The sequence below is a fragment of the Hypanus sabinus genome, chromosome 22 (genome assembly GCF_030144855.1).
Source record: "Hypanus sabinus isolate sHypSab1 chromosome 22, sHypSab1.hap1, whole genome shotgun sequence".
NCBI lineage: Eukaryota > Metazoa > Chordata > Chondrichthyes > Myliobatiformes > Dasyatidae > Hypanus > Hypanus sabinus.
In genome coordinates this window covers 16,878,554-16,903,965 of record NC_082727.1, presented here as the reverse complement: position 1 = coordinate 16,903,965, position 25,412 = coordinate 16,878,554, and the positions used below count along the sequence as shown (strand labels likewise).

At 45.4% G+C, this 25,412-nt stretch overlaps 1 protein-coding gene across 1 annotated transcript in view; it reads left to right on the top strand.

Annotated features, from left to right (window-relative positions):
• The first annotated feature begins 1,055 nt into the window (after positions 1–1,055).
• Positions 1,056–25,412, top strand: part of zgc:171482 (zinc finger protein) — a 255,617-nt gene continuing 231,260 nt past the window's right edge. Inside the window, exons 1-3 of the mRNA XM_059948095.1 lie at positions 1,056–1,137; positions 6,357–6,461; positions 20,250–20,342. Of these exons, the coding sequence (XP_059804078.1) occupies positions 6,357–6,461; positions 20,250–20,342 (198 nt within the window). The 5' untranslated portion in view covers positions 1,056–1,137. The remainder of the gene's footprint in view (positions 1,138–6,356; positions 6,462–20,249; positions 20,343–25,412) is intronic.

Here is a 25,412-nt window from a genome sequence, read left to right as displayed (position 1 = left end):
AACTCGTGTTCTGAATGCTCTGATTTATCAGGGCCAATGTGCCAACAGTTCCTCTTTATGGCCTGGTCTACCTGTGATACAACTTTCAGATCTACCTTTCTTCTGTGCCCTGCACATTCATGTGTCTACATTACAGCCTCTTAATCACCACTATCCTATCTGGTTCCACCACCACCCCAGCAGTGCATTCCAGGCACCCAACAATCTCTGTGTAAAGCACCTGCCCTGGATATCGCCTTTGAAGTTCCCCTCCTTCTCAACTTAAATGCATGCCCCCCAGTATTTCATATTTGCACCCTGGCAAAAAGATTATAACTGTCTATACTATCTATGCCTCTTACAAACCTCTATCAGATCTCCCCCTCAGACTCCTGTCCAGAGTAAACAACCCAAGTTTGTCCAATCTCTGGTTACAGCACACGCTCTCTAATCCAAGTATTCTGGTGAACCTCTTCTGCACCCTCTCCAAAGCTTCCACATCCACCCAACCAGACTGGCATGCAATTCCAGAGGCATGGAATACAGAGAGCAAAAAATATAGGACTGGCATAAATGAACAGCCTTGATTTGAGGGGCCCAGCGGCTGGCCACCGCTCCTATTTTCTGCTTCCGTGCTTTCTGTGGAAAGTTTCAGGGGGAAAATCAGATCGGGAGAACACAACCACCGATAAATGAGAGCAATATGCTGTTCTGGCAGGAGCCGGCAGGGAATGGACGGGCCGAAGAGCACCCGTGAGGTGGGTGAGACAGATCGCGTCTTTGTAAGTTTCCGACAAAGTGCGGGCATTGGTGGCGTTAACTGTCGACGGTGGGTTCGAAGCCAGACACAGCAAGGATTCTGACCGGGCGAATAAATCGCCTGCTGGGGAGGGCCAAGATATTTTCCTAAAACCACGACATCCCCCTCCCCAGCCCGCTCTGCACTGGATACTGGATGTTGGAGGCGCTGTGATAGGTAGCGAGGGAGAGAGAGGGAGGAGGGCGGGAGAGAGCTCGTCCATCCTACAACACTAAGAATCATCACAACACTCCAAGCTTCCCTTCCCCATCGGCAAGCGAGCAGGGAGAGGCGAGACAGGGGAACCACACGCACACACAGAGAAAGCGAAGGAGGCATTCTCCGGCCGTCCTACCAGGGTAAGACGACTTTCAATGTCCTATAGATCTCCTCTCGACCCAGATTCCGCTCAGGGTTCTGGTTGAAACTAATTTAACACGAGGTCTACTATTTCGCCTGTGTAATTTAAAAAAAAATTGTCTGCATTTCCATTTGAAGTCAAAACGTTCCTTTCCGCGTTTTGAACTGTGTGTGCTGGATAGTTCCGCGTTCGATAAGGTGTGTGTGTGTGTGTGGGGGGGGGGGGGGGGGAGAAATAATGGAATAATTAAGCAGGAAAAAAAAACAATGAGAAGAAGGGAGAGAGAGAAGGAGGATGGAGAGAGTGGTGAGAGAGATGATGGAGGGAAAGAGGGAGATGGAGAGTGGAGGGAAAGAGAGAGAGGGAGAAAAGGAGGGAGGGGTAAGAGGCCAGCTGGATTTCAGCTGGTAGGTAGGAACTCTCCTAGCCAAGTGGAGCCTGACTGGAGAGTGGGAGGAGTGGCAGGTACTTACCCATTTCCCTCTCTCACACTGCAAGGAAGGAGTTAAACGTGCGAGTGACAGGGTGCCCCAGTGGGGAGGGAGGGGGTAGCCATCTCACATCCCAGAACCTAGAGACCATCTTTCTCCTTCTGGGCACAGAGTGGGAGAGGTGATAGACCAGCTGTGGGTATCCAGGACAAGGAACTCAGAGAAGAGGCAAATCTGTAAACTATGGGGAGAAGCAGTTCTAAGAGGGATCTGGGATTGACCCCCTAGATTATATCTGCCTGTTTCCCTGTGTGTCATATCTGCAACCATAGTTCATTGACAGTGGCTGCAGAATCCAGAGCTTCAGGGTCAGTGAGGAAGGGGGTCCTGGTGAACGATAGACAAATGGCGGGCTGGTGGTGTATAGTGCTGAGAAAAGCAGCTGGGTTTTGGAGAGGCTACTGAGACATTCACCAAACTTGATTCCAGGACAGAGGGACTTGGATTTTGCACAGGGAGGGAGACGCCGGGATGGTTCCAGGAAAGAGGCTGTTTCAAGGGGATCTGGGTTAGACTGCAAGGCGTACAGGGGGCAAGGGGCCAGTTGCTCTTAGTGGGGGAGGGGGAGGGACATGGGGGAGGAAAGGAAGGGGGACAAACATGAGAGAACAAGGGTTACAGGTCTGCAGTGAGTGATGAGCTGGCTGGGCAGGAGTGAACATCCCAGGAAGGACACACACACGTACACGCACACACTCACACTCTCACACACACGCACACACTCACACACACACACACACGCACACACTCACACGCACACACACACACGTACACACATGCACACGTACACGCACACACTCACACACACACACACACACGCACACACTCACACACACACACGTACACTCACACTCTCACACACACATGCACACACACACATACACACACGCACACGCACACGTACACGCACACACTCACACTCTCACACACACACCATACACACACACATGCACATACATGTTCTCTCTCTTTTCCTCTCTCACTGCCTGTCTCTTTCTCACTATTTTACTCTTGCCCGCCTGTCTCTGTTTCCCCCTCACTCTCCGTGTCCCTCTTTCCTTCTTATCCTGGAGTCGGAGGACTGTCTGTCTGTGTTGGTTGGTGGGAGGGAGGAAGGGGGTTTGTTTTGTTGTTGTCTTGTTGCCTGCTTCTGTTTCTGATTTGCTGTGCTGTGTGTTATTCTGTCGAGCATTGTGGGCATGCTGTGTTGGTGCTGGAACGTGTGGTGTCCCAGCACATCTCTGAGTTGAGTTGAGTGCTGCAAACAAAATTGTTCTTGAGATTGGAGGTGTGCATTACTCTTACATCTTCTGCCCAATGTTGGGGGGGTTTTGGGGCGTAGGTGGAGGGTGGGACTGCTGGAGGAACTCATTGGGTTAGGCAGCATCTGTGGAGGCAGAAGGATGGTCAACAGTTCAAGCCCCTGCGTCAGGAGACTGGGTCTAGCAGGACTGCTCGTACAAAATGCGGGTGGGAACACCCTGCTCCCATGATGCAGCCACACTCTGGTTCAGTTTGAGTATCTCCCGGACGTCAATCTAGCTGTAGCTTGTCCTTACCGTTCAGGTAACACTGAAACCCGATTTCTTGATGGTTGGCCAGCTGGTGGAATGGTTCCTTAATTTGGAACCATTTGTGCTGCGAACTTTATTATTACAATTGTTGCAGAGGAGTCTTTTAAAGTGCGCACTTTTTACAATGCCACAATGGGCTGTGTGCCTATTTCTAGCAGTGTGTTGGCTGAACCTCTCTCCCTCCAGTATCCCCTTCTGCAGAGTCACATAGAATGCTACAGCCCAGAGACAGGCTCCTTAGTACCCCTACTCAGTGCCAGCCTATTGTTGTGCCTGGTCTCATCAACCTGCACCCTGACCATGGCCCTCCCTACCCCTTCTATCCACATTTCTCTCAAATGTCGGAATCGATCCTACCAGAAGCTCTTCCTGAATTGTTGTGTGCCTTCAGACTCCTGTACCTCTTTCCTGACGGTAGAAATGAGAAGAGGCCAGGACCTGGGTGATGGGGGTCCTTAATGATGAAATCTGCCTTTTTTGCGGCATTGCTCCTTGAAGGTGTCCTTGATACTATGGCAGCCAGTGCCCATGATGGAGCTGACTAAGTTTACAACTCTCTGCAGCTTATTTTGATCCTGTGCAGTAGCCCCCCCCCTCCCCCATACCAGACGGTAATGCAGCCAGTTAGAATGCTCTCTACAGTGCATCTGTAGAAATTTGTGAGTGTTTTTGATGACATACCAAATCTGTACGAATGTTTAATGAAATATAGCCACTGTCGTGCCTTCTTTGTAGCTGCATCGATATATTGGGTCCAGGTTCGATCCTCAGAGATATTGATAACAGGAGCTCAGTTTTCCCACTTTTGGTCCATCAATGAAGGCTGTTGTGTGCTCCCTCTTTTTTATTGAAATACAATGCAGAAGAGGCCCTCCTGGTCCTTTGAGTCACACCACCCAGCAATCCCCCAATTTAATCCTAACCTGATCATGGGACAATTTACAACGATCAATTAATCTACCGACCAGTACGTCTTTGGAATGCGGGAGGAAACTGGAGCACCTGGAGGAAACCCACGAGGTCACAGGGAGAACGTACAAACTCCTCACTGGCACCGATGGGAATTGAACGCATATTGCTAGTACTGTAAAGCATTGTGCTCACCACTACGCTACTGTACCACCTCTTCTTACACTTCTGAAGTTCACAGTCAGTTCTTTGGTCTTACTGATGTTGAGTGCAAGGTTGTTGCCAATCAGGTTCCCCTTAAACATTTCACCTTTCAACCTTAACCCGTGACCTGGTCTCAATCAACCTCAGAAGAAAAAGCCTGTCTTCATTTAGTTCATCTACACCCCTCATAATTTTGTATATCTCTATCAAATCTCCCTTTATTCTCCGGTGCTCCAGGGAATAAAGTTCTCATTTGTTCAGCCTTTCCCTATAACTCAGGTCATCAAGTCACAGTAACGTACGTGTAAATTTTTTCTGCACTCTTTCTATCTTATTGATACCTTTCCTGTAGGTAGGTGACCAGAACTCCAGGCAATACTCCAAATTAGGTCTCACCAATGTCTTACACAACTTCAGAGAAATATCATAACTCCTGTGCTCAAAACTTTGATTTATGAATGCCAATGTACCAAATGCTCTCTTTACAATCTTGTCTACCTATAATGGCATGTTCAAGGGAATATGGATCTGGATCCCTAGATCCCTCTGTTCTACCACACTCCACAGTGCCCTGCCACTCACTGTGTAAACTTTACCCTAGTTTGCCCTCCCTAAGTTCTACTCCTCACACTTGTCTGCATTAAGTTTCATCTGCCACTTTTCAGCTGGTCTAGATCCCGCTGTAAACGTTGATAGCCTTCCTTGCTGAGACATTATGCCACCAGTCCTGGTGTCATCCTGAAATGTTCTGATCCAGTTAACCACGTTAACATGCAAATCATTGATATAGATGACAAACAGTCCAGCACCAAACAAAATTACCCCATGTGGCTCGATCGCTTGGTGTGGAAACGAGCTGCTCATTCTCATCAGTCTTTGGCTGAGGAAGTATCTCTCAACTCCCAGCTAGAAAAATCAATGCCCACCCCAGTTTTGAGGCATTTTTATTGTTACAAAGGAGGCATGTGAGCAAAAGTGTGGAATTTTTGTTACATTGAATTTTCAAATAGTTTGCAAAAACCCGAATACATTTGAGCTTGTACTTTCACTGATATTGGTCATAAAACCATAAGGCGTCATTTGTTATATGCCATATCGTGTAATGTGGACGATCGTGGTCTTTCTACAGAAGTGGTTTGCCATTACCTTCTTCAGGCCAGTGTCTTTACAGGACGGGTGGCCCCAGCCATTAGCTATACTCTCCAGAGACTGTCTGCCTGGTGTCAGTGGTCGCATAACCAGGATTTGTTCTGTTCACCAGCTGCTCATAGGACCATCCACCTTCTGTTCCCATGGCTTCACGTGACCCTGCTCAGGAGGTTAAGCAGGTGCTACACCTTGCCCGAGGTGACCTGTAGGCTAGCAGGGGGAAGGAGCACCTTACACTTTCCTTGGTGGAGACATATCTCCACGGCCACCCAACCATTAGGCATAGGAGCAGTATTGGGCCATTCGAGCCATTGAGTCCGCTTCATCATTCAATCAAGGCTGATTTAATTTCACTCTCAAGCCCACACTTATGCCATCTCCCCGTAACCTCTAATGCCTTTACTATTCAACATTTGGTCTGTTTCAAAGAGAATTCCCCCCCCCCCATTAATTTTGTGAACCAGCAATGACAGGCCCATTTCTGCTCTCTATTATTGTTTTAACTTGTTCTACCTCAATGCACTGTGTAATGAAGTGATCTGTATGAAGGGCATTCAAGGCAAGTTTTTCACTGTACCTTGGTACAAGTGACAATAATAAACCAATTTACTGATTTAATAGGAATAACATCCAAGACTGTGGAAAATCCACATGAGGGGAATTGGATTATTGGAATTAGTATAGTGATTTAAACTCTCCAGCAAAGTTGGTTGGGTTAACTATTCCTTGAGGGGGAGAGGAGCGTTTTCTGAGCCTCACCTCCAAGGAGTTCCTCGTCAAAGTTCAAAGCTCAAGTTGAAAGCAAACTTATTATCAAAGTAAAAACTCCATCATTTTAGGGAAGGATCTACGAGCCGTCCCTGATGCCTCATGGCTTTTCTCTTTTGCAGATGAAGTCTGCGGGCTCAGGCGTTCTCGAGCTGTTCACGGACAGCTACTGTAACACGTGTAATGCTCAGCTCATCTCCGAGTCGCAGAGGGTGGCCCACTACGAGGTAAGGAATCTTTCCCACCCCCTGCCCCGACCACACCCACTGACTGGAATCACACCGAGTCAAACAGCATGGACGCAGGCCCTTCAGCCCAAAATCTCCATGCTAACCATCAGCCCAGAGCAACATGCACAAAATGCTGGATGAACTCAGCAGGTCAGGCAGCATCTGCGGAGAGGAATAAGCAGTCAGTGTTTTGGGCCAAGACCCTTAAGTCGGAGTCGAAGGTGGAAGAAGCCAGAATACAAAGGGTGGGGTTGTGGGGAAGTAGTATTAGCTTGATAGGTGAGAACAGATGAGGGAGAAGATAGGTGGGTGGAGGAATGAGGGAATGAAGTGAGAAGCTGGGTGGGATAGGTAGTAGAGGTAAGGGACTGAAGAAGGAATGTTCTGATAGGAAGGGATAGGGGACTCTGGGAGGAAGGGAAGGAGGAAGGGCACCAAAGAGAGGTAATGGTGTCCATATTAACCCACTTACCAGCACTTGTTACACATGTCTATATCCATCTTGCATCCTTTAATCATATCCACTTTAGTTGTTGGGATGTGGGGTCTGTGAGATCCCATCAGCAACCTTCGAAAGGTAATGTCACCATCTTCATCAGAGCTAAGTGAAGATGACTAAAACTTACTCAAAGCTTACTCAAAACTTACCGAGAGATCTCTGCAGCCAGTCACCGATGCTTGATGATAGATGCTGCCTTCCAGAGAGAGTGCGTCCTGTAGATGCTGTCAATGCAAGGGAGGGCCATTCCATCACACTCTGCAGTCCATTGCACTCTTGTGCATTGGAATTGCTTTACCAAGCTGCGATACACCAATTTAAGGTTCTTCCCCAGGTAGAGCAGAGTCCAGACAGCCTAGAAGGGTAGGGAAAATGGAAGTGGAGAAACAGAGGGATTGATAGCCCAAAGAAAATGTGGAGTCATAGAGAACTACAGCATACAAAAAGGCTCTTCAGCCCATCTAATTTCGGCTGAACCATTTAAAGGGCACAGTCCCATTGAACAGAGTCATTGGAAATATTTGTCTCCCAATTCTGTTGGCTCTCGGTCTCCTGATTACTGTTGGACTGTGAGGAGTTTGCAGGCCAGATCTTTGCTCAGGTAGCTGCGCATTCCAGCTCTTACTGCGGTCTGCGTATCAATAGCCATTATCTTCTCCGTATCACGCCAGCAGTTGCATTAGTGGGGAGCTGGGAGAAAGGCGAATGAATAGTGGGTCATGCTGCCGGAGTGAGTAGGATAGACTTATGGGTCCTAAACAGTGGCTCAGAGTGTGCTTTGTCCCACACAGTGCTGTGAACCTCTCTGCCCATCCATCTTGCATCTACCCTTCTCCCCTTCTCTCTGTTTCTATCCCTCTCCATCTGATGTTCACCCTGAGTCTCTCGCTCTTGCTCATTTTTTTTATTGTTTCTGAATTGCTCCGTGAACATTAGTCGGAGGGAAGTTAGGGGGGCCTGGAGTCTCATGTAGGATTTCCTACATGTCAGCAGCTTGCCTCTGCTGTGTCACTGCTACTGACACTGACTTTTTAAAATTCCAGATTCTTGAGAGCTGAGAGCTCGTACCTCAGGCTCCCGGACAGCTTCTACCTTGCTGTTATAAGACTATTGAACAGTCCTCTAGTATGATAAAATAGGCTCTTGGCTTCACAAGCTACCTTGTTATGGCCTTGCACTTTATTGCCAGCATGGTCAAAGACTCTCTTCTCCCCTCTCCCATCAGACAGCAGATATAAAAGCCTGGAAGCACGTACCACCAGGCTCAAGGAATGCTTCTGTCTCATCAGTATGAGACTTTTGAATGGGTTCCCTACCTTGTTACCACCTTGCATCTTCTTGTCCGTCTGCACCACACTTTCTCGGTAACTGTAAGACTTTATTATACACTGTGTGATTGTTTTCCTTGTACTAACTCATTGCGCTGTTGTAATGACATGATCTGTATGGATGGCATGCAAGACAAAGCACCTCAGTACATGAGACAATTATAAACCAACCATTAGCTGAATTTAAAGTCCTGATCCAACCAGAAAAATATAGAGGTATATGGGCTAAAGGTAAACAAATTGAACTAATTCAAGTAGGTAAGCATGGATGAGTTGGGCTGAAGGGCCTGTTTCAGGGCTGTATTACATTATGACTTTGGACTCAATGGCTGGGCTTTGAACACTAATGAGCTAACACCACTCATTCTCTCTCTCTCTCTTTCTCTTCCTCTCCTTGCTGTGTTTCTCCCTCTCTCTCCATCTCTCTCTATCCTTCTCACTCTTTTTATCTCTTTAGCCTAATCTCTTTTTCCTTCTCTTTGTCTCTCTCCATCTCAAACCACTCATCCTCTCTCTCTGTCCTTCCCTTTCTCTCTGCATTCTTATATCTCGCTCTCCATCTTGCTCTTTCTTTCTCTCCATCTCTCCCCACCTCTCTCTCTCTCTGACTTGCAAACACTTTTCCTCGTCTACTAAGGCTCCTTGTCAAAAATTAAATTCAACACTTCCCCTAACCACAACTGTGGTGTTGCTTGCTGAATACCGGCTGTTAGCTGCTTCATCAAGATTATTAATTCTCAGTTATCTCTAAATGAATTATAAAGCACTGAGAGCAAAAAAAAGGTCGCAGACTACCTCACCAAAACACATGTTGTGAAGGAGGTGTAAGTGAGTTTGTGTGAGTGAGAGAGGGTAAGAGAAATACTTGCTGCCCCTGTAATGCTTCGCTGTGACGGATTTTCTAGTTGGTGCTCTCTCTGGGATCTCTGCTGCACTGACTGCAGAGCTTCATAAAGTCAAACTGGAGTTTATTGTCATATGCACAATACATGTGCACAGATGCATTGTAAAACTTACAGCATCAGACAAAACAGCACTCACAAGGAAAACACAAATTAAACATAAATTAACAATGTTACAAGAAAGAACATAACCAAAAAATGAAAGAAAAACTAAGTGGTCATACTGTTGCTTTATCTGTAGTATTTAAGAACATAAGAATACAAGAAATAGGAGCAGGAGTAGTCTCTGCTCTACCATTCAATCAGATCATGACTGATCTGACTATAGACTCATCTCTTCTGGACTGTTTTTTCCCCATAATCCTTAATTTCCCTGCTGTGCAAAAATCTATCCAACCTTGTCTTAAATATACTTACTGAGGTAGCTGCCACTGCTTCTTTGGGCAGAGTTTAGGGTCTTGAAGGTTCAAGAACTGAATAGGGAAGTAGCTGTTCTTGAACCTGGTGGCATGGGACCTCAGGCTCCTAACCCTTCCGCCCAGTGCTGGCTTCAAGAAGATGGCATGGTTTGGTTGGTGGGATCTTCGATGATAGCTGTTGCCTTTTTGAGGCAGTACCTCTTGTAGTTACTCCTGATGGTAGGGAGAAATGTGCCCGTAAAGTCTTGGGCTGAGTCCACTCCTCTCTGTATCTTGTTCCTGGATATTTGAATGCAAATAATGAGGACACTTTCTGTAGTACCTCTGTAGATTTTTTTAATATAATATTTAGTGATAATATAATTTAGTGATAATGATCCTTACCCTTCTTTGAAAGTAAATAACAGATCTTTCACCTGTTGAAGAATAAGGGAAGCTATCAAATCATAAACATAAGCGATAGATACAGGTATAAGCCATTCTCCGATGTTCATGAAGACTTTTGCCTCAGTACTATTTTCTTGCATTAAGCTTATGCTCAGTTTTCCCTGGAAAAACTTCTATCAGTTCTTGATTTGAATATACTCCATGAGCAAACATCTACTGCTCCCTAGAGTAGAGAATTCCAAAGATATACCACCCACTCGGTGAAGAAATTTCTCCTCATCTCAGTTCTGAATGGTTGATCTCTTGGTCTGACTTTCGGCTCATAGTTCTAAACTTCCCAAGTTAGGGGAAAATTCTCCCCTGCTCCCACATCTACCCCATAAACCCAGTTAGGATTTTGTACATTTCAGTAAAGTCCCTTCTGTACAACCTTCCAATGTTTCCACCAAATTGAGGTGGCAGATTCTGGGCCCAAGAGTGTATCGCATTGGCAGGCCCAGGGTCTGAGAGTGAGGAGTGACCCAAGGTTTGGACAATCAGACCAGATTGAAAAGCTCAGGGGGTCAGGGCTGGGGGCAAGGTGTGGGCCAGTGTACAGCTCACTGTTCCACAAGGTTTACTCACCTCTGTGCTGAACTGCGACTAATGGGCTACTGGATCAGCTGCAGTGATGACTGGCTTCACGGCTGTGGACTCACTTTTATAAATTTCAGTTGTTTGCTTGACTATTTTTTTTCCTGCACATTATGTGTTTGATCGTTTTCTTTTAATGGGTTCTATTGGGTTTCTTTGTTTTGTGGCTGCCTGTCAGGAGACAAACCTTAAGGATGTATATCCTACTCACACATTGATAATAAATGTACTTTGACTTTGACTGTGATCTCTGATCAGTTTCGTCCTTGAGAGAGGGTGGGATTTCTTGTTGGTGCATGGCTTGCCATGGAGTTAGTGTGGCTGCTTCTGGTTGGGAAGCTCTCAATCTGTCTCAGAGAAGATTCAAGGGTGCAGAAGAGATTCACCAGGATGTTGTCTGGATTGCGAGGAGAGACTGGGTGGTCCGGAGACCTGAGAGACTGCAGATGCAGGAATTTTGGGCAATGTACAAAATGCTGGCGGAATACTGGCCAAGTGCAAGCAAGTGGGACCAGCTCAGATAGGCAACTGGTTCGGCATAGGCAGGATGGGCCGAAGGGCTTGTTTAAACACGCATAGCTCTATCACTTAATTTAGTGTGTTGAGTAGCATCTGTGGAAGAAAATGGACAATCGACCTTCTGGTTGCGATCCTTCAGGGAAAACAAACTGCAGATAGAGTGGAGAAGGCTGAAGAGCCTGCTGTGGAGGTGTACAGAATTATGAGAACATGAAAGACACAAGAAACGGCAGATGCTGGAATCTGGAGCAACAGACAATTTCCCGGAGGAACTCAGTGGCTTGAACAGCGTCTATAGGAGGGAAGGAATCAATCAGGACCTGAGGCAGAGTTTCGATCTAAATCATTGACAGCTCCTTCCACCCACAGATGCTGTTTGATCTGCTGAGTTACTCCAGCATTTTGTAGAATGGCTCGGACAGACATCTTGGTCAGCATGGATGAGTTGGGCCGAAGGGCCTGTTTCCAATGGGTAGGACTAATGTCCCCAAGTGTCAGCATTTTTATTACAAGTTTATTATTGTCACATGTACTGAGGCACAATCAGAGTCTTCGTTGTGCTTGCCATCCATACAGATTATTTCATCACATCAGTGCATTGAAGTAGTACGAGGGAAAACAATAACAGAATGCAGAATGAAGTGTAACAGCACAGAGAAAGCAGACAAAGAGGTGCAAAGCCACAAGGAGGTAGATGGTGGGGTCAAGAGCCCATTTCATTGTATTAGGGAACTGTTTAGTAGACATATTAATGGGGTAGAAGTGTACGGGAGCCTGCTGGTACCTACTTTAAGGTTTCTGCATCTTCTGCCCAATGGGAGAGGAGACAAGAGCAATGCCCTTGGTGGGTAGAGTCTTGGATCATGATTGCTACCTTACTGAGGCAGTGTCTGTGGCTGGAACAGTCAGCGTGTGGACCTCATGTCCACAGGCACCAAGTGTTACTGTGTACTAAGATGGAATACCAAAGTAGGAGAGACCTGCTGCTCTTGTACAGCCACTAAGCAAGACCACAGCTGGAGTCCCACCTACAGTTTGGTCTCCTTATTTAAGGAGAAGTACACTTGCATTGGAAACAGTTCCGGGAAACTTGATGGTTGAAAGGGATTAGAGGTGGAGCGGCTCAGTGGATTTAAATTCCTTAGTGTTATCATAGCAGAAGATCTGTTCAGGGATCAGCACATAAGTGCCATCTAAAAGAAGATATGACTGCACCTCTGCTTCCTTTGAAGTTTGCATAGATTTATTTTATCATCTAAAACATTGACAAACTTCTATAGATGCACCGTGGAGAGCATCCAAATCGACTTAATCACAGCCAATGCCCAGGAATGGAAAATCGTTCAGAAAGTGGTAGATACAGCCCAGTCCATCAGAGGTGAAGCCCTCCCCACCATTGAGCGTATTGACATGAAGCGGTACCTCAGGTAAGCAGCATCCATCATCGAGGACCCCCACTGTCCAGGCCATGTTCTGTTCTTGTTGCTACCATTAGGCAGGAGGTACAAGAGCCTTGGGTCCCACACCTCCAGGTTCTGTAACAGTTATTACCCTACAGCTAATAAGCTTCCGACAAGCATGGATAACTTCGCTCACCACAACTCTGAGCAGATTCGAACAACCTACAGACCAGTTCTCAAGGACTCTGTAATTCATGTTCTCAGTATTATTTGCAGAAATTCTCTTCTTTTGCACATTTGTTATTTGTCAAACTTCGATTCTAGATAGTTTTTCATAAATGCTATTGTATTTCTTTATATTCCTGTAAATGTCTGCAAGAAAATTAATCTCAGTATCTAGTGACATAGATGTACTTTGATAATAAATTTCTTTGACTTTGAATTTGCCTTTGATTTTATTCCCTGGAACAGAGATGAGGGGTCACCTGATAGAGGCATATAAGATCATGAGGGCCATAGACAGGATGAAATTATGGTCTTTCTCCCATGGAAGGGATGCTAAAGAGGATCAAGGTTTAAGATCAGAGGTGAGAGATTTGAAAGGAACATGAGGGGGCAGCTTTCTTGCACAAAGGATGGTGTGTATTTTGAACGATTTCTGAGTGGCACAGCTCAATGGGCTAGAAGAGGCTATTCCGTGCTGTATCTGAAGAAATAGAATTAAAAATATAAAAGAGTGGGCAAAATTTAAAAGCCATCTAGATAGGAGAAGTTTAGAGGTCTATGGGCCAAACACGGGCAGATAGGGCAAGCTGATTGGCTCCCTGACTCTATGAGATGCAAGCCTCGCATTTCTTGCAAGTCCTACCTCTCTGCTGTAATGCCACCTTGTGCCCAGCAGGTGGCAGACTTTTTTTTGTCAAAGACCATTCCTGTGTCTAGTAGACAGAAGGTTGGGTTCCCAATCTCACTAGGAATGACCTGGAGCTTCCTGTAAAGGGACTTCTCCCGAACAGCTCCCACTGCTCACAACCCACCCAGGAGATTAATCCGACAGATGTTACCTGCCTCCAGTAAAGTGACATGGGGTAGTCGCTGGAAGACAGTATGTGAGGTGTGTGTGTGTGTGTGTGTATGTGTCGGGTGGGGGGGGGGGTTTGTGGAGAGTATCGGTCTTCAGGAATGGGGTGGACAATTTGGGGAGTGAGACCATGAGGCCATACGACAGAGATCACCGAACAGAGCACAATACAGGCCCCTCTATCCACAATGTGTGCCAACCTTTTAACCTACCCTTAGATCAATCTAAATCTTCCCTCCCACACAGCCCTCCATTTTTCTTTCATCCATGTGCCTATCTGAGTGTCTCTTAAATGTTCTTAACGTAAAGGTCAAAGTTTAAAGAACAAAGTTCAAAGTAAATTTATAATCAAACCACTTATAGTTCACCTGAGATTCATTTTCTTGCGGACATTCACAGTAAATGCAAGGAACACAATCAAATTAATGAAAAGCTGCATCCAACAGGGCGGACAGACAACCAATGTGCAAAAGACAGCAAAATGTGCAAATACAAAAAGAAAGAAAAATGAAGAAATAATAAATAAATAAAACTTCCATTGCCTTGTGGTGATATCCTGATGGGGAAGGCTTAGGAAGTAAACCCTGAGGACAGCTCCGGAGCTGGAGTTCCTAATGTAGTCCTACGTTGAGTTCAATGCTGACTGGCAACTCCTGAAATGCCTCTGGTGGCAAACCGTATCAGTCTCTACGGTTCCTTTGGAATCATCAACTGCATGGAGGGGGGAGCCTGCAACTGGGCCAACAGCTTGGTCTCCATATCGTACTGCCATGGCTAGCGTATCACATAGAAAGCTGGTTGCATAATCTATGTTGACGCTGACCAATGGAGGCCCTCAAATAACTATGCAATAAATATCAAGAACATGAGATGGAGAGTCCTTGGAAGTTCATAGGTTGCAGGAACATTCAGTGATGAGGCAAGTGAAGTTAATCCCCTTTGGTTCAAGAGGCTGATCGCTGAAGAGTAATAACTGTTCCTGAACCTAGTGGTGTGGGACATAAGGCTCCTATTTCTCCTGACTAATGATAGCAACGAGAAGAGTACGTGGCCTGGATTGTGGGGTTCCACAATGATGGATACTGCTAACTTGTAGTATCACTACATGTAAATGTGCCCAGTGGTGGGGAGGGCTTCACCTGTGATGGACTGGGCTGTATCCACCACTTTCTGTATGTTTTTCCATTCTTGGGCATTGGTGCTTGCATACCAGGCTGTGATGAAGTCAGTTAGGATACTCTCCACTGCGCACCTATGGAAGTTTGTCAATGTTTTAGATGATGTGCCAAATCTATGCAACTTCTAAGAGAGTAGAGACCCTGGTGTACTTTCTTTGTAATGACACTTATACTTTGGGCTCAGGACAGATACTCTGAAATAACACTGAGGAACTTAAAGTTGCTGACCCTCTCCACCTCTGATTCCCTGATGAGGTCTGGCTCATGGACTTCCAGTTTCCTTCTCCTGAAGTCAATAATCATCTCCTTAGTCTTGCTGATGTTGAGTGAAAGTTGTTGTGGCACCACTCAGCCAGCTTTTCAATTTCCCTCCTACATGCCGATTCATCACCACCTTTGATTTGGCCAACAGCACTGGTGTAGTTAGCAAACTTAAATATGGTGTTGGAGCTTTGCTTAGCCTCACAGTCTTAAGTATAAAGCGAGTAGAGCAGGGGGCTAAACACACAGCCTTGTGGTGCACCTGTACTGAGGAAGATTGTGGAGGAGATGTTGTTGCCAATCGAAACTGACTGGGGTCTGCAAGTGAGGAAATTGAGGATCTAGTTGCACAAAGAGATATTGAGACCTGTGTCTTGAAGATTTTGGTTAGTTAATGTATCTGCCTCTATCCCCACCCCTGGAAGCGCATTCCACACACCCAGCATTCTGTGTAAAAAAAAAAAAATCCTACCTCTAACATTCCTCCCTATACGCTCCTCCAATCGCTTCAAAATTACGCCCTCTTGTAATAGCCATTTCCGCCCTGGGAAATGTATCTGGCTATACACTTGATCCATGCCTCCTATCATCTTGTACACCTCTATCAAGTCACCTCTCCTCTTCCTTCACTCCAAAAAGAAAAACCCTATCTTGCTCAGCTTATCCTCATGAGACCTGCTGTCTAATTCAGGCAGCATGCTGGTAAATCTCTTCTGCAACCTCACTGTTATGGCCTTCACACAGTAAGAAGTGCTATTGTCCTTAGAGGAATGCAGGATTAATTCACGAGATCAGTATCTGGGCTTGAGTTTGGTCTGGAGCCGACCACTGAGGTGATTCAAGAGCCCAGTTTTAATATTTCAGCTATAAACTGTCAATCTTAGATATACAATTAACATTTGAGCCTGCATCAAATGTCCTTCACAGGGAGAGATCAAACTGTGCCAGCTTTTGCATTAGGAAACACAATGCAGAAAGTGGCCATTCAGCCTGACCAGCACCTGCTGGTGTTTATTCTGCACCACCTTCTCCCCCCTTCTGATGGGCAGATGACACAAAAGCTTGTGAACATATGCCACCAGGTTTAAGCATGGCTGCTATCCCATTGTTATCAGATCCTTGAGTAGACCTCCCATTCGATAAGGACAAACTCTTCATCTCTCGTTCTACCTTGTCAAGGCCCTTGCACAGTGTATATAGAAAAAGGCCAGCGATATCGGAAAATCCCACCCACCCTGCTCGTGGACTGTTTGTCCCACTCCCATCAGGGAGAAGGCTACATAGCTTCCACGCCAGGACCGCCAGACTCTGAAACAGTTACTTTCCCCAGGCTGATCAACACCTCCACCCACTAACCCACCTTTCCACAACACCCCCACCACCACTACTTCATCACTTCCTGTCAGAGTCACCTGATGTACAGACACTCCTGTGCCTTGCATCACTGTATGGACATACAATCAATCCTTGTATATGCTTTTTATTATTGTGTTTATTTTATGCATCAGATCCAGAGTAGCAATCATTTTGTTCTCCTTTACACACGTGTACTGAATAATGACAATAAACAATCTTGAATCTTGAATGTTTCCTCGCTCTGTCGTTCCTTTACTCTCATGCTACCTCGGTATGTCTGGACTGATCTGTCTGGATGGCACACAAACAAAAGTTTTACACTGTATTTCAGTGCACGTGACAGTACTAAACCAATTACCAAGTTCCGGTCTCACCTTAAACACATCAAAACCATCACCCCCACAACCCCCTCCCTGTAGGAGTAAGCAGCCCAATCTCACCAGTCTGAGGAGAGGAGATGCCCCAGGCTAGGGTATTTGCCTGCACTACTACTCTGTGGCTGTTCCACTTTATTCTGCATTGTTTTTGTTTTACCTTGTTCTACCTCAATGCACTGAGTAATGAACAGTGTGCAAGAAAAGCTTTTCCCTATATCTCAATGCATTTGACAAAAATAAACTAATTCCACTTCTGTAAGAAAAAATATTTAAGAAGTTTCATTCTGATTCAGCAGCAAGAGCTATTCGCAAACAAAGGAGGCACTGCACATGTATTAAAGGCGTTTTACCAAAGTTATATAGTTTGATCCTCCAAGAGGACCACATCCTTGTTATAGGGTTTGGAGGCTTGCGTGCCTCAATGACCCGGAGAGCTATGTTGGCTGGGGTCAGGGCTTTATGCTTTGGCTGTTGGCAGGGTCACCCGTGCCAAACAGGTCACAGTGTAGAGGTCAGACTGGAGGTTAGAAGAATGAGGGGAGTTCTCATTAAATGTATTGAATATTGAAAAGCCGAGGGAGAGTGGATGTGGAGAGATTGTGTCCTATAGTGGGGGACTCTACGGCCAGAGGGCACAGCCTTAGAATATAATCAGAATCAGGTTTATTACCACCAGCGTGTGTTGCGAAATTTGTTAACCTAGCAGCAGCAGTTCAATGCAATACATAATATAGAAAAAAAGTAAAGATAAATAAGTAAATCAATTATGGTATATGTATACTGAATAGATTAAAACTCGTGCAAAAACAGAAATAATATATATTAAAATGAGGTAGTGTTCATGGGTTCAATGTCCATTTAGGAATCAGATGGCAGAGGGGAAGAAACTGTTCCTGAATTGCTGAGTGTGTGCCTTCAGGCTTCTGTACCTCCTACCTGATGGTAACAATGAGAAAAGGGCATGCCCTGGGTGCTGGGAGTCCTTAATAATGGAGCTGGTTTCTCAGGCTAGTACCCAAGATGGAGCCAACTAAACTTAAAACCCTCTGCAGTTTCTTTCGGCCCTATGCATTAGACCACCACCCCCCCCCCCCCCCCCAATACCAGCCAGTGATATAGCCTGTCTGAACGCTCTCCATGGCACAGTATAGAAGTTATACAAAGACGTCCCTTGAGAACAGAAGTAAGGAGGAATTTCTTTAGCCAGACACTGGTGAGTCTGTGGAATTCATTGCCACAGACGGCAGCAGAGGCCAGGCCATTGTGAATATAGTGGATTCCGGTTAACTGGGCCAACAGTTAATTGGGGTGGCCACTTATATGCGACAATTCTTAAAGGACATAAAACTAATCGGGAATATAGCTGGCATTCCCTTTGTTTATTTGGGACACTTTGCATTTAACTGAGGCAGGAGACTGTTGCCAAACAGTTTCTAACTAGCATCAGTCTTGTGGACTTGTTAGACACTACATCATGCTTAGAGTGAATAGTATTTAAGTAGCTTCAGTTGCCTGTGTTTGTGTTCAAAAAGCAGTGACTTTTTTTTGTCACTGATAGTGAGAAATAAGCAGCAAGGCAATTCAGAATGGTTTTGCTCACTGCTGCTTCAAGCTTTGAAGCTTGGAGATGCCTGAACCAGCAGGGAGTGAAATTGAAATGATTTCACTACTGCAACAAGTTAGGAACTATGAAGAATTTGAAGGTATCGGCAATCATCTTGAATGTTACAAGGAAAATGAACATTTGGAGATACAATTTTTGACAGTATTGTATGAAGGCTGTCCATATCTGCACTGATTTTGTTTATTTACAGTGTACAACGTACACTGGATGAATTCCTCCATCGATAACTATTAGCAACTAATGAACAGTTTTATAGTAGAACCATAGAAAGAAGTTTTATAGTAGAAGCACAGAAACAGGCCTTCTGGCCCTTCTTGGCTGTGCCGAACCATTTTTCTGCCTAGTCCCACTGGCCTGCACCTGGACCATATCCCGCCATACACCTCTCATCCATGTACCTGTCCAAGTTTTTCTTAAATGTTAAAAGTGAGCCCGCATTTACCACTTCATCTGACAGCTCATTCCACACTCCCACCACTCTCTGTGTGAAGAAGCCCCCCGCAATGTTCCCTTTAAACTTTTCCCCTTCACCCTTAACCCATGTCCTCTGGTTTTTTTCTCCCTTAGCCTCAGTGGAAAAAGCCTGCTTGCATTCACTCTGTCTATACTCATCACAATTTTATACGCCTCTATCAAATCTCCCCTCATTCTTCTATGCTCCAGGGAATAAAGTCCTTACCTATTCAACCCTTCTCCGTAACTCAGTTTCTCAAGTTCCGACAACATCGTTGTAAACCTTCTCTTCACTCTTTCAACCTTATTAATATCCTTCCTGTAATTTGGTAACCAAAACTGCACACAATACTCCAAATTCGGCCTCACCAATGCCTTATACAACCTCAGCATAACATTCCAACTCTTATACTCAATACTTTGATTTGTAAAGGCCACTCATATTAATGTTCTAATTTGTTGCGTATTTCATGTGAATACTCAATTTGTTACTCAGTTAAATGGTACTTTGTCTTTACACATTTTTAACTATTTCCGTGAAACTTTGGCTAATTGGGGCAGCTGATTAATTGTGCCAAAATGTGTGAGTGTGTCCCAATTAATTGAAATCTACTGTATTTAAAGCAGAGGTTAAAAGATGCTTGATTAGTCAGGGGGTCAAAGATTGTGGGGAGAAAGCAAGATAAAGGGGTTGAGAGAGATAATAAATCAGCCACGATTGAATGGTAGCCCAGGCTCGATGGCTAATTCTGCTCTTCTGCATTATGGTCTTATATTTAACCATGCCACAGTGTACTGCTGGAGGGAATCGCAAGAAACAGACAGCTTTTCCAGTCTTTCTCTCTCTCAACCGATGTCCTTGTCTCCATCTTGACAGCAGCTTTTAGCGCTAGCCATGACCCAGCCCAGAGAAGATTGCCCCCTTGCACAAAGAGATTGCCCCTTCTCATAACCTTTTTACCCCTTGCAACCTTCGGCCTGGACACACACGACATAAAATAGAGACAGCAGATATGAGTGGTGGAAACCAATCTTCACTAGTGTATAATAAAGGATGTGTATTCAAAATTGAGATGAAGCATTGAGTATGTGGGGCAACTGGCCATAACCATATTTCAAGCTGACATCATTTTGTCTTTCACATTTTAGTATGTACCAAGGAGAAATCAGATTTGACTCTTTCCTTACAAATTCCAATACTAATGCTTATAAAATGTCACCAAGATACTAACTCTGGAAAGGATAAAACTTTGGAATATCCAGTCTGGTTCTTTCATCAAAGGCCTGACTCTGTGCGCTGGAACTGAGAGGTGACTGTCTGTACCAAAGTTTTGATCCTAACCCTTTCTACCCCTTTTATTCGCTCAGAGCAAGAAACACGCCAATAAGGTTCGCCTGTACTACATGCTACACCCTGAAGATGGAGGGCCCCCGTCCAAAAAACTACGACCAGACAACCCAGTAAGTAACCACCTTAACATATCCATTGCCATTTGGTAGAGATAATGCAGTGTTTCCCTCCCTCACCTTTACTTAATATAACACAAACCCAGTTTTACCCTGGAGGGTGTAGAGGATAATGCTAGGGCCTGAGGAGGCTCAGAGACGGTGAGGAGGGGATTGTTGTGTCCATAATACTTGAGTTATATTGTTTGAATAAGCATTCCTTGGTATTTATGTAATTCATTATGGATATATGTAAGAAATACGTGAATCACGTGTCTTGATGTTGCCATGTTATATGCGCGTGCCTCACTTAATGTAAAAACGGACTAAGACCAGCATCTCTCGGCTCCCTTGCAATTGTTTTTTTTTATTTGGAGTTACAAGTCACAACAAGGATGTTTCCTCTTGTGGGAGAACTTCAGAATCAGAGTTAAAATCAGGTTTAATATCATCGGCATATGTTGTGAAATTTGTTATTTTGTGGCAGCAGTGCTGTGCAATACGTAATACTGTATTAGAGAGAAAAAGCTGTGAATTACAGTTAAGTATAACATAGTTAAATAAGTAGTACAAGAATAACAATTTTAAAAAGTAGTGTTGTAGTGTTCATGAGTTCAAAGTCCATTTAGAAATCGAATGACAGAGGGGAAGAAGCTGTTCCTGAATCATTGTGTGTGCCTTCAGGCTTCTGTACCTCCTTCCTGATGGTGGCAATGAGAACAAGGCATGACCTGGGTGATGGGGGTCCTTAATGGTGGGTGCCCCCTTTTTGAGGCATTGCTCCATGAAGACGTGCAGGATACTACAAAAGCTAGTGCCCATTTTGGAGCTGGCTAAGTCTGCAACTCTCTGCAGCTTAATTTGATCCTATGCAGTAGCCCCCTTTCCCTACTCATACTCAAACTCCTAATAAAATAACAGGTCACTGTTGAACAAGAAGAGGTCAGGGAGTTTGAATGTTTGATCTTGGCCAGTAACTTTGTGCCCATGAAGGGTCTTGACTTGGAACATCGATATTTACTTTCTGCCCATCAATACCCCCACTCCACCACAGCAATGCTGCCCAACCCACTGAGTTTCCCACCACTTTCTCTGATGCTCAAGGTTCCAGCATCTGCATTCTCCTCTGTCTCCAAGTCTTTGGAACCGTCTTCTTGGAAGGGTGATAGAAATAGAGCATTAGGATGTTCTTAAGGCAGGGGGAGATCAATTCCTGACAAATCAGGGACTGAAAGATGACAGGGGTGGGAGGGAAAGTGGAGTGAGGTGTGAAAATCAGCCATGATCTTATTGAACACCAGGTGAAGGGGTTCTGCTTGGTGTTATTTAATGCTGCAAATAGTCATACAAGCTCCGAGCTTGCCTTGTATTCAGTTCTGATTGCCCCATTACCGGATGGATGTGGAAGCTTTGGAGAGGGTGCAGAAGAGGTTCACGTGGAGGCTGCCTGGACTAGAGGGTGTGAACTATAAGGAAAGTCTGAGCAAACTTAAGTTGCCCTCTCTGGAGAGGCAGAGTCTGAGGGGAGACCTGAGAGAAGACTATGAGATGATGAGAAGCCCAGATAGACAGTTGGTTCTTTAATGTTTTTGTAGCTGGGGGGGAGAGGTTAAGTGGGGATAAGCTCCCACTACCTGTTAAACGCCCCCAGTGGCGTGCGTATGAAATAATCTCGGGCTACAAGTCCATCTCCTGGGCCTTCACATGTAGCTTAGATACTAAGCCTGGTGGAACCATTTCTAATGACAGGAGAAGAAGCAAAGGAAGGTTTACTGGCACATTAAATCCAGTTGCTCTGGGAAGACGATCATCAGCCACGTTCCACAGCTCATCTAGGAGATAGAAAATTCTGATCTCAAACCTTTGCTGCCTTGCAGCTGTGCCTACCCATGGGGAAAACTTTGGGGAGTAGATTCTGAGGAAGAATCAGGAGCTGGAGCCCCTGAGGCAGTCCTACATTGAATTCAGTGCTGAATGTCTATTCATGCAATGCCAGTGGTGCCAAACTATATTGGTTTCTGGTGTTCCTTTGGATTTATCAGCTGAGTGGAGAGTTGAGACTGCTGCATGGGCAACAGTTTCTCTCCATATCATACTGCCCTGGCCTGTGTATCGCTTAGACAGCTGGGATGCAACATCCATGGTTGACCCCAACCAATGGAGGGCCTCTAAGATAGGCAGTCAGAATCTTTACCTCGGGGTTGAAATGTCCAATACCAGGCACAGGGCAGTAGAGTAGCAATTGGCGTAATGACTTACAGCACCAGTGACCTTGGTTTGATTCCAGCCACTGTCTGTAAGGAGTTTGTACGTTCTTCCTGAGACTGCATGGCTTTCCCTTCAGCGTTCTGGTTTCCTTCCACATTCCAAAGCATGTGAGTGGGTGGGTTAATTGGCTGATGTGTCATGTCCCCCGCCCCCCGTGTGTGGGAGAGTGGTGGACTTGGGGGAGGGGAATAGAGTTGATGGGAATGTGGGGGAAATGGGTTAGGATAGGATGAGTGCGAGTCGATGGTCGATGAGGCAGTACAAATTCAGAGGACTGAAGGGCCTGTTCCTGTGTTGTGTTTATCAGTGATTCTTTCTAATAGACATCCAAAGACTCACAGCCCTTAGAGAGAAGGGCTTTGTCTCTGGGTTTAAAGGGGCAAACCTTAATTGTTAAATAGGGACCCCTGGTTCCAGATTGTCCGCCAAGAACAATCACCCTGGCAGGACCACCACAATAGAGCAGCACACACAGAGAAAAAAACAAAATCAAAGTTCAAAGTAAAATTAATTATCACGGTAGATACATGTCACCACATACAATCCTGAGATTCTTCTTCTATGGCCATGCTTAGCAACAGTAACTGTAAACAGGATCTGTGAACGCTGCAAATGCAGGTAATGACTTTAGATTCCCAGTCTCTGGGCGATGGGCTCCTGACTAGTTCAACTGTCTTCAGTTACTGGACTGTGTTTATTCTTGATGTTTGACTGGTCTTAGGCAATAACTGATTGGATCAGAGGAGAAATGAAAAGAAATAAGGAGCTTGCAATATTAATTTCACAGTCTAACACCGAGTACTGTGTTCTCTGGCTGGAGGAGAAACACTTCGTATTCTATCTGGGTAGCCTCCAACCGTATGGCATGGATATCAATTACTCTAACTTCTGATAATTTCCCCCCTCCTTCCTCCTTCTCTCTTTTTCCATTCCCCATTCTGGTTCCACCCCTTCTCTTGTCCTCAACTGCCCACCACCTTTCTTTGGTTCTCCTCCTCCTTCTCCCTCTTCTATGGTCTACTGTCCTCTCCTGTCAGATTACTTCTTCTTCAGCCCTTTGCCTTTTCCACCTATCATCTCCCAGTTTCTTACTTCATAACCCCTCCCCCACCCATTCACCTTTCCCCTCACCTGTCTCACCTATCACCTGCAAGCTTGTTCCCTGCTGTCTCTTCCCACCTTCTTATTCTGGCTTCTTCACCATTTCTTCCCAGTCCTAAACAAGGGTCTTAGCCCAAAACAACAACTGTTTATTCCCTTCCATAGATGCTGCCTGAACTGCTGAGTTCCTCCAGCATGTTGCTCAGGGTTATGTCATAAATGTAGTATGGAAAGATTAAATGACTGGTAACTCCTACACAGCAAGATCCCCATACAGTAGTGTGATATAAATTGGATCATCTGTGGATGGGACTGGGATAGGATTCCTTCCCATCAGCATTAAACCCCTTTATAATAATAAGTATAATTGTAATGTGCTGTAAGGTTTCACTACTAATGTGTAATGTTTCACTGCTAAAGTAATGGTTTCTCTGCAGCAGCAATGTTTGGGTTATGGCTAGAGATAAGAGGGGCTTTGGAATGTGGGCTACCCAATGAGAGGCATGCTGTGGGTCTGGGAGCAGGGATTTTTGCGGTCTTTTGTCGGGGAGAGATGAAGAGAGAGGACGTGAATGGAGAGAGTTCGTAGACCACTGAACAGAGTGGACTTAGAATGAGGGTCCAAGGGTCCACTATGCTCGGAGGAGGTCGACAGGGAGCAAATGTAAAGAACCGTGGACTCCAATGTTGCGCATTAGACTGTTTCATGAGAATGGGCCCTTTTCTTTGTTTTCTTTACTAACCATATAGTCAAATTAAGAATTATAAAGCTCAGTTGTTTAATCACATATTGACGCATGGCCAAGTGGCTAAGGCGTTGGACTAGCGATCTGAAGGTTGTGAGTTCGAGCCCCACCTGAGGTAGTGGGTTGTGTCCTTGAACAAGGTACACATTGCTCCAGTCCACCCAGCTGAAAATGGGTACCAGCAAAATGCTGGGGGTTAACCTCGAGATAGACTGGCGTCCTATCCAGGGGGGGCGGGGGGAAGTCTCATACTCTCAGTCGCTTCACATCACGGAAATCAGCATAAGCACCGGCCTGATGAGCCTGTAAGGCTCAGGACGGACTTTAACTTTTAATGAAGCATTTAGACCCATAATAATTCCCAGAGTGTTTCTGTAATTCCCCATGCACTCATTTAATCCCCACTGTCAAATGCAGCTCCGCTGCCGCAAATCTAAACTCAGCACCCCCCAGTCTGTGCGTACAGTGTTAGACTGATGTTCTTTGTGACGCAAGGCTGAAGCTGACCCAGCCTGCAGACACAAAGCCCTGGCCTGACAGAACTCCTCCCTTCAAAAGTAGGGCAGTCTCCGCAGGGGAAACATGACTTGATATCTGAATGGCGGCGTGTCTTCTGAGACGACCTAAGACTGTGGAGTGGTGTGGCCTCCTTGTCCGCTGTAAGGGAATACTGCTCCCAGCAGTAACACACATCCATTCATTTTATTAATATTTCCTTTTCATTTGGAATGTTGATGCTGTGTCCTCCGAGAGGGAAAGATGAGAGATTAGCTTTATTTGTCACACATACATTAAAACATGCAGTGAAATACAACCAACTCAGTCTGAATACATGCTGGGGAGCAGCCTGGAAGTGTCACCGTGCTTCCAGCATAGCATGCCCACAACTTACCAACCCTGACCCGCACGTGTGGGAGGAAACCAGAGCACCCGGAGGAAACCCACTGGGAGAAGGTACAAACTCCATGCA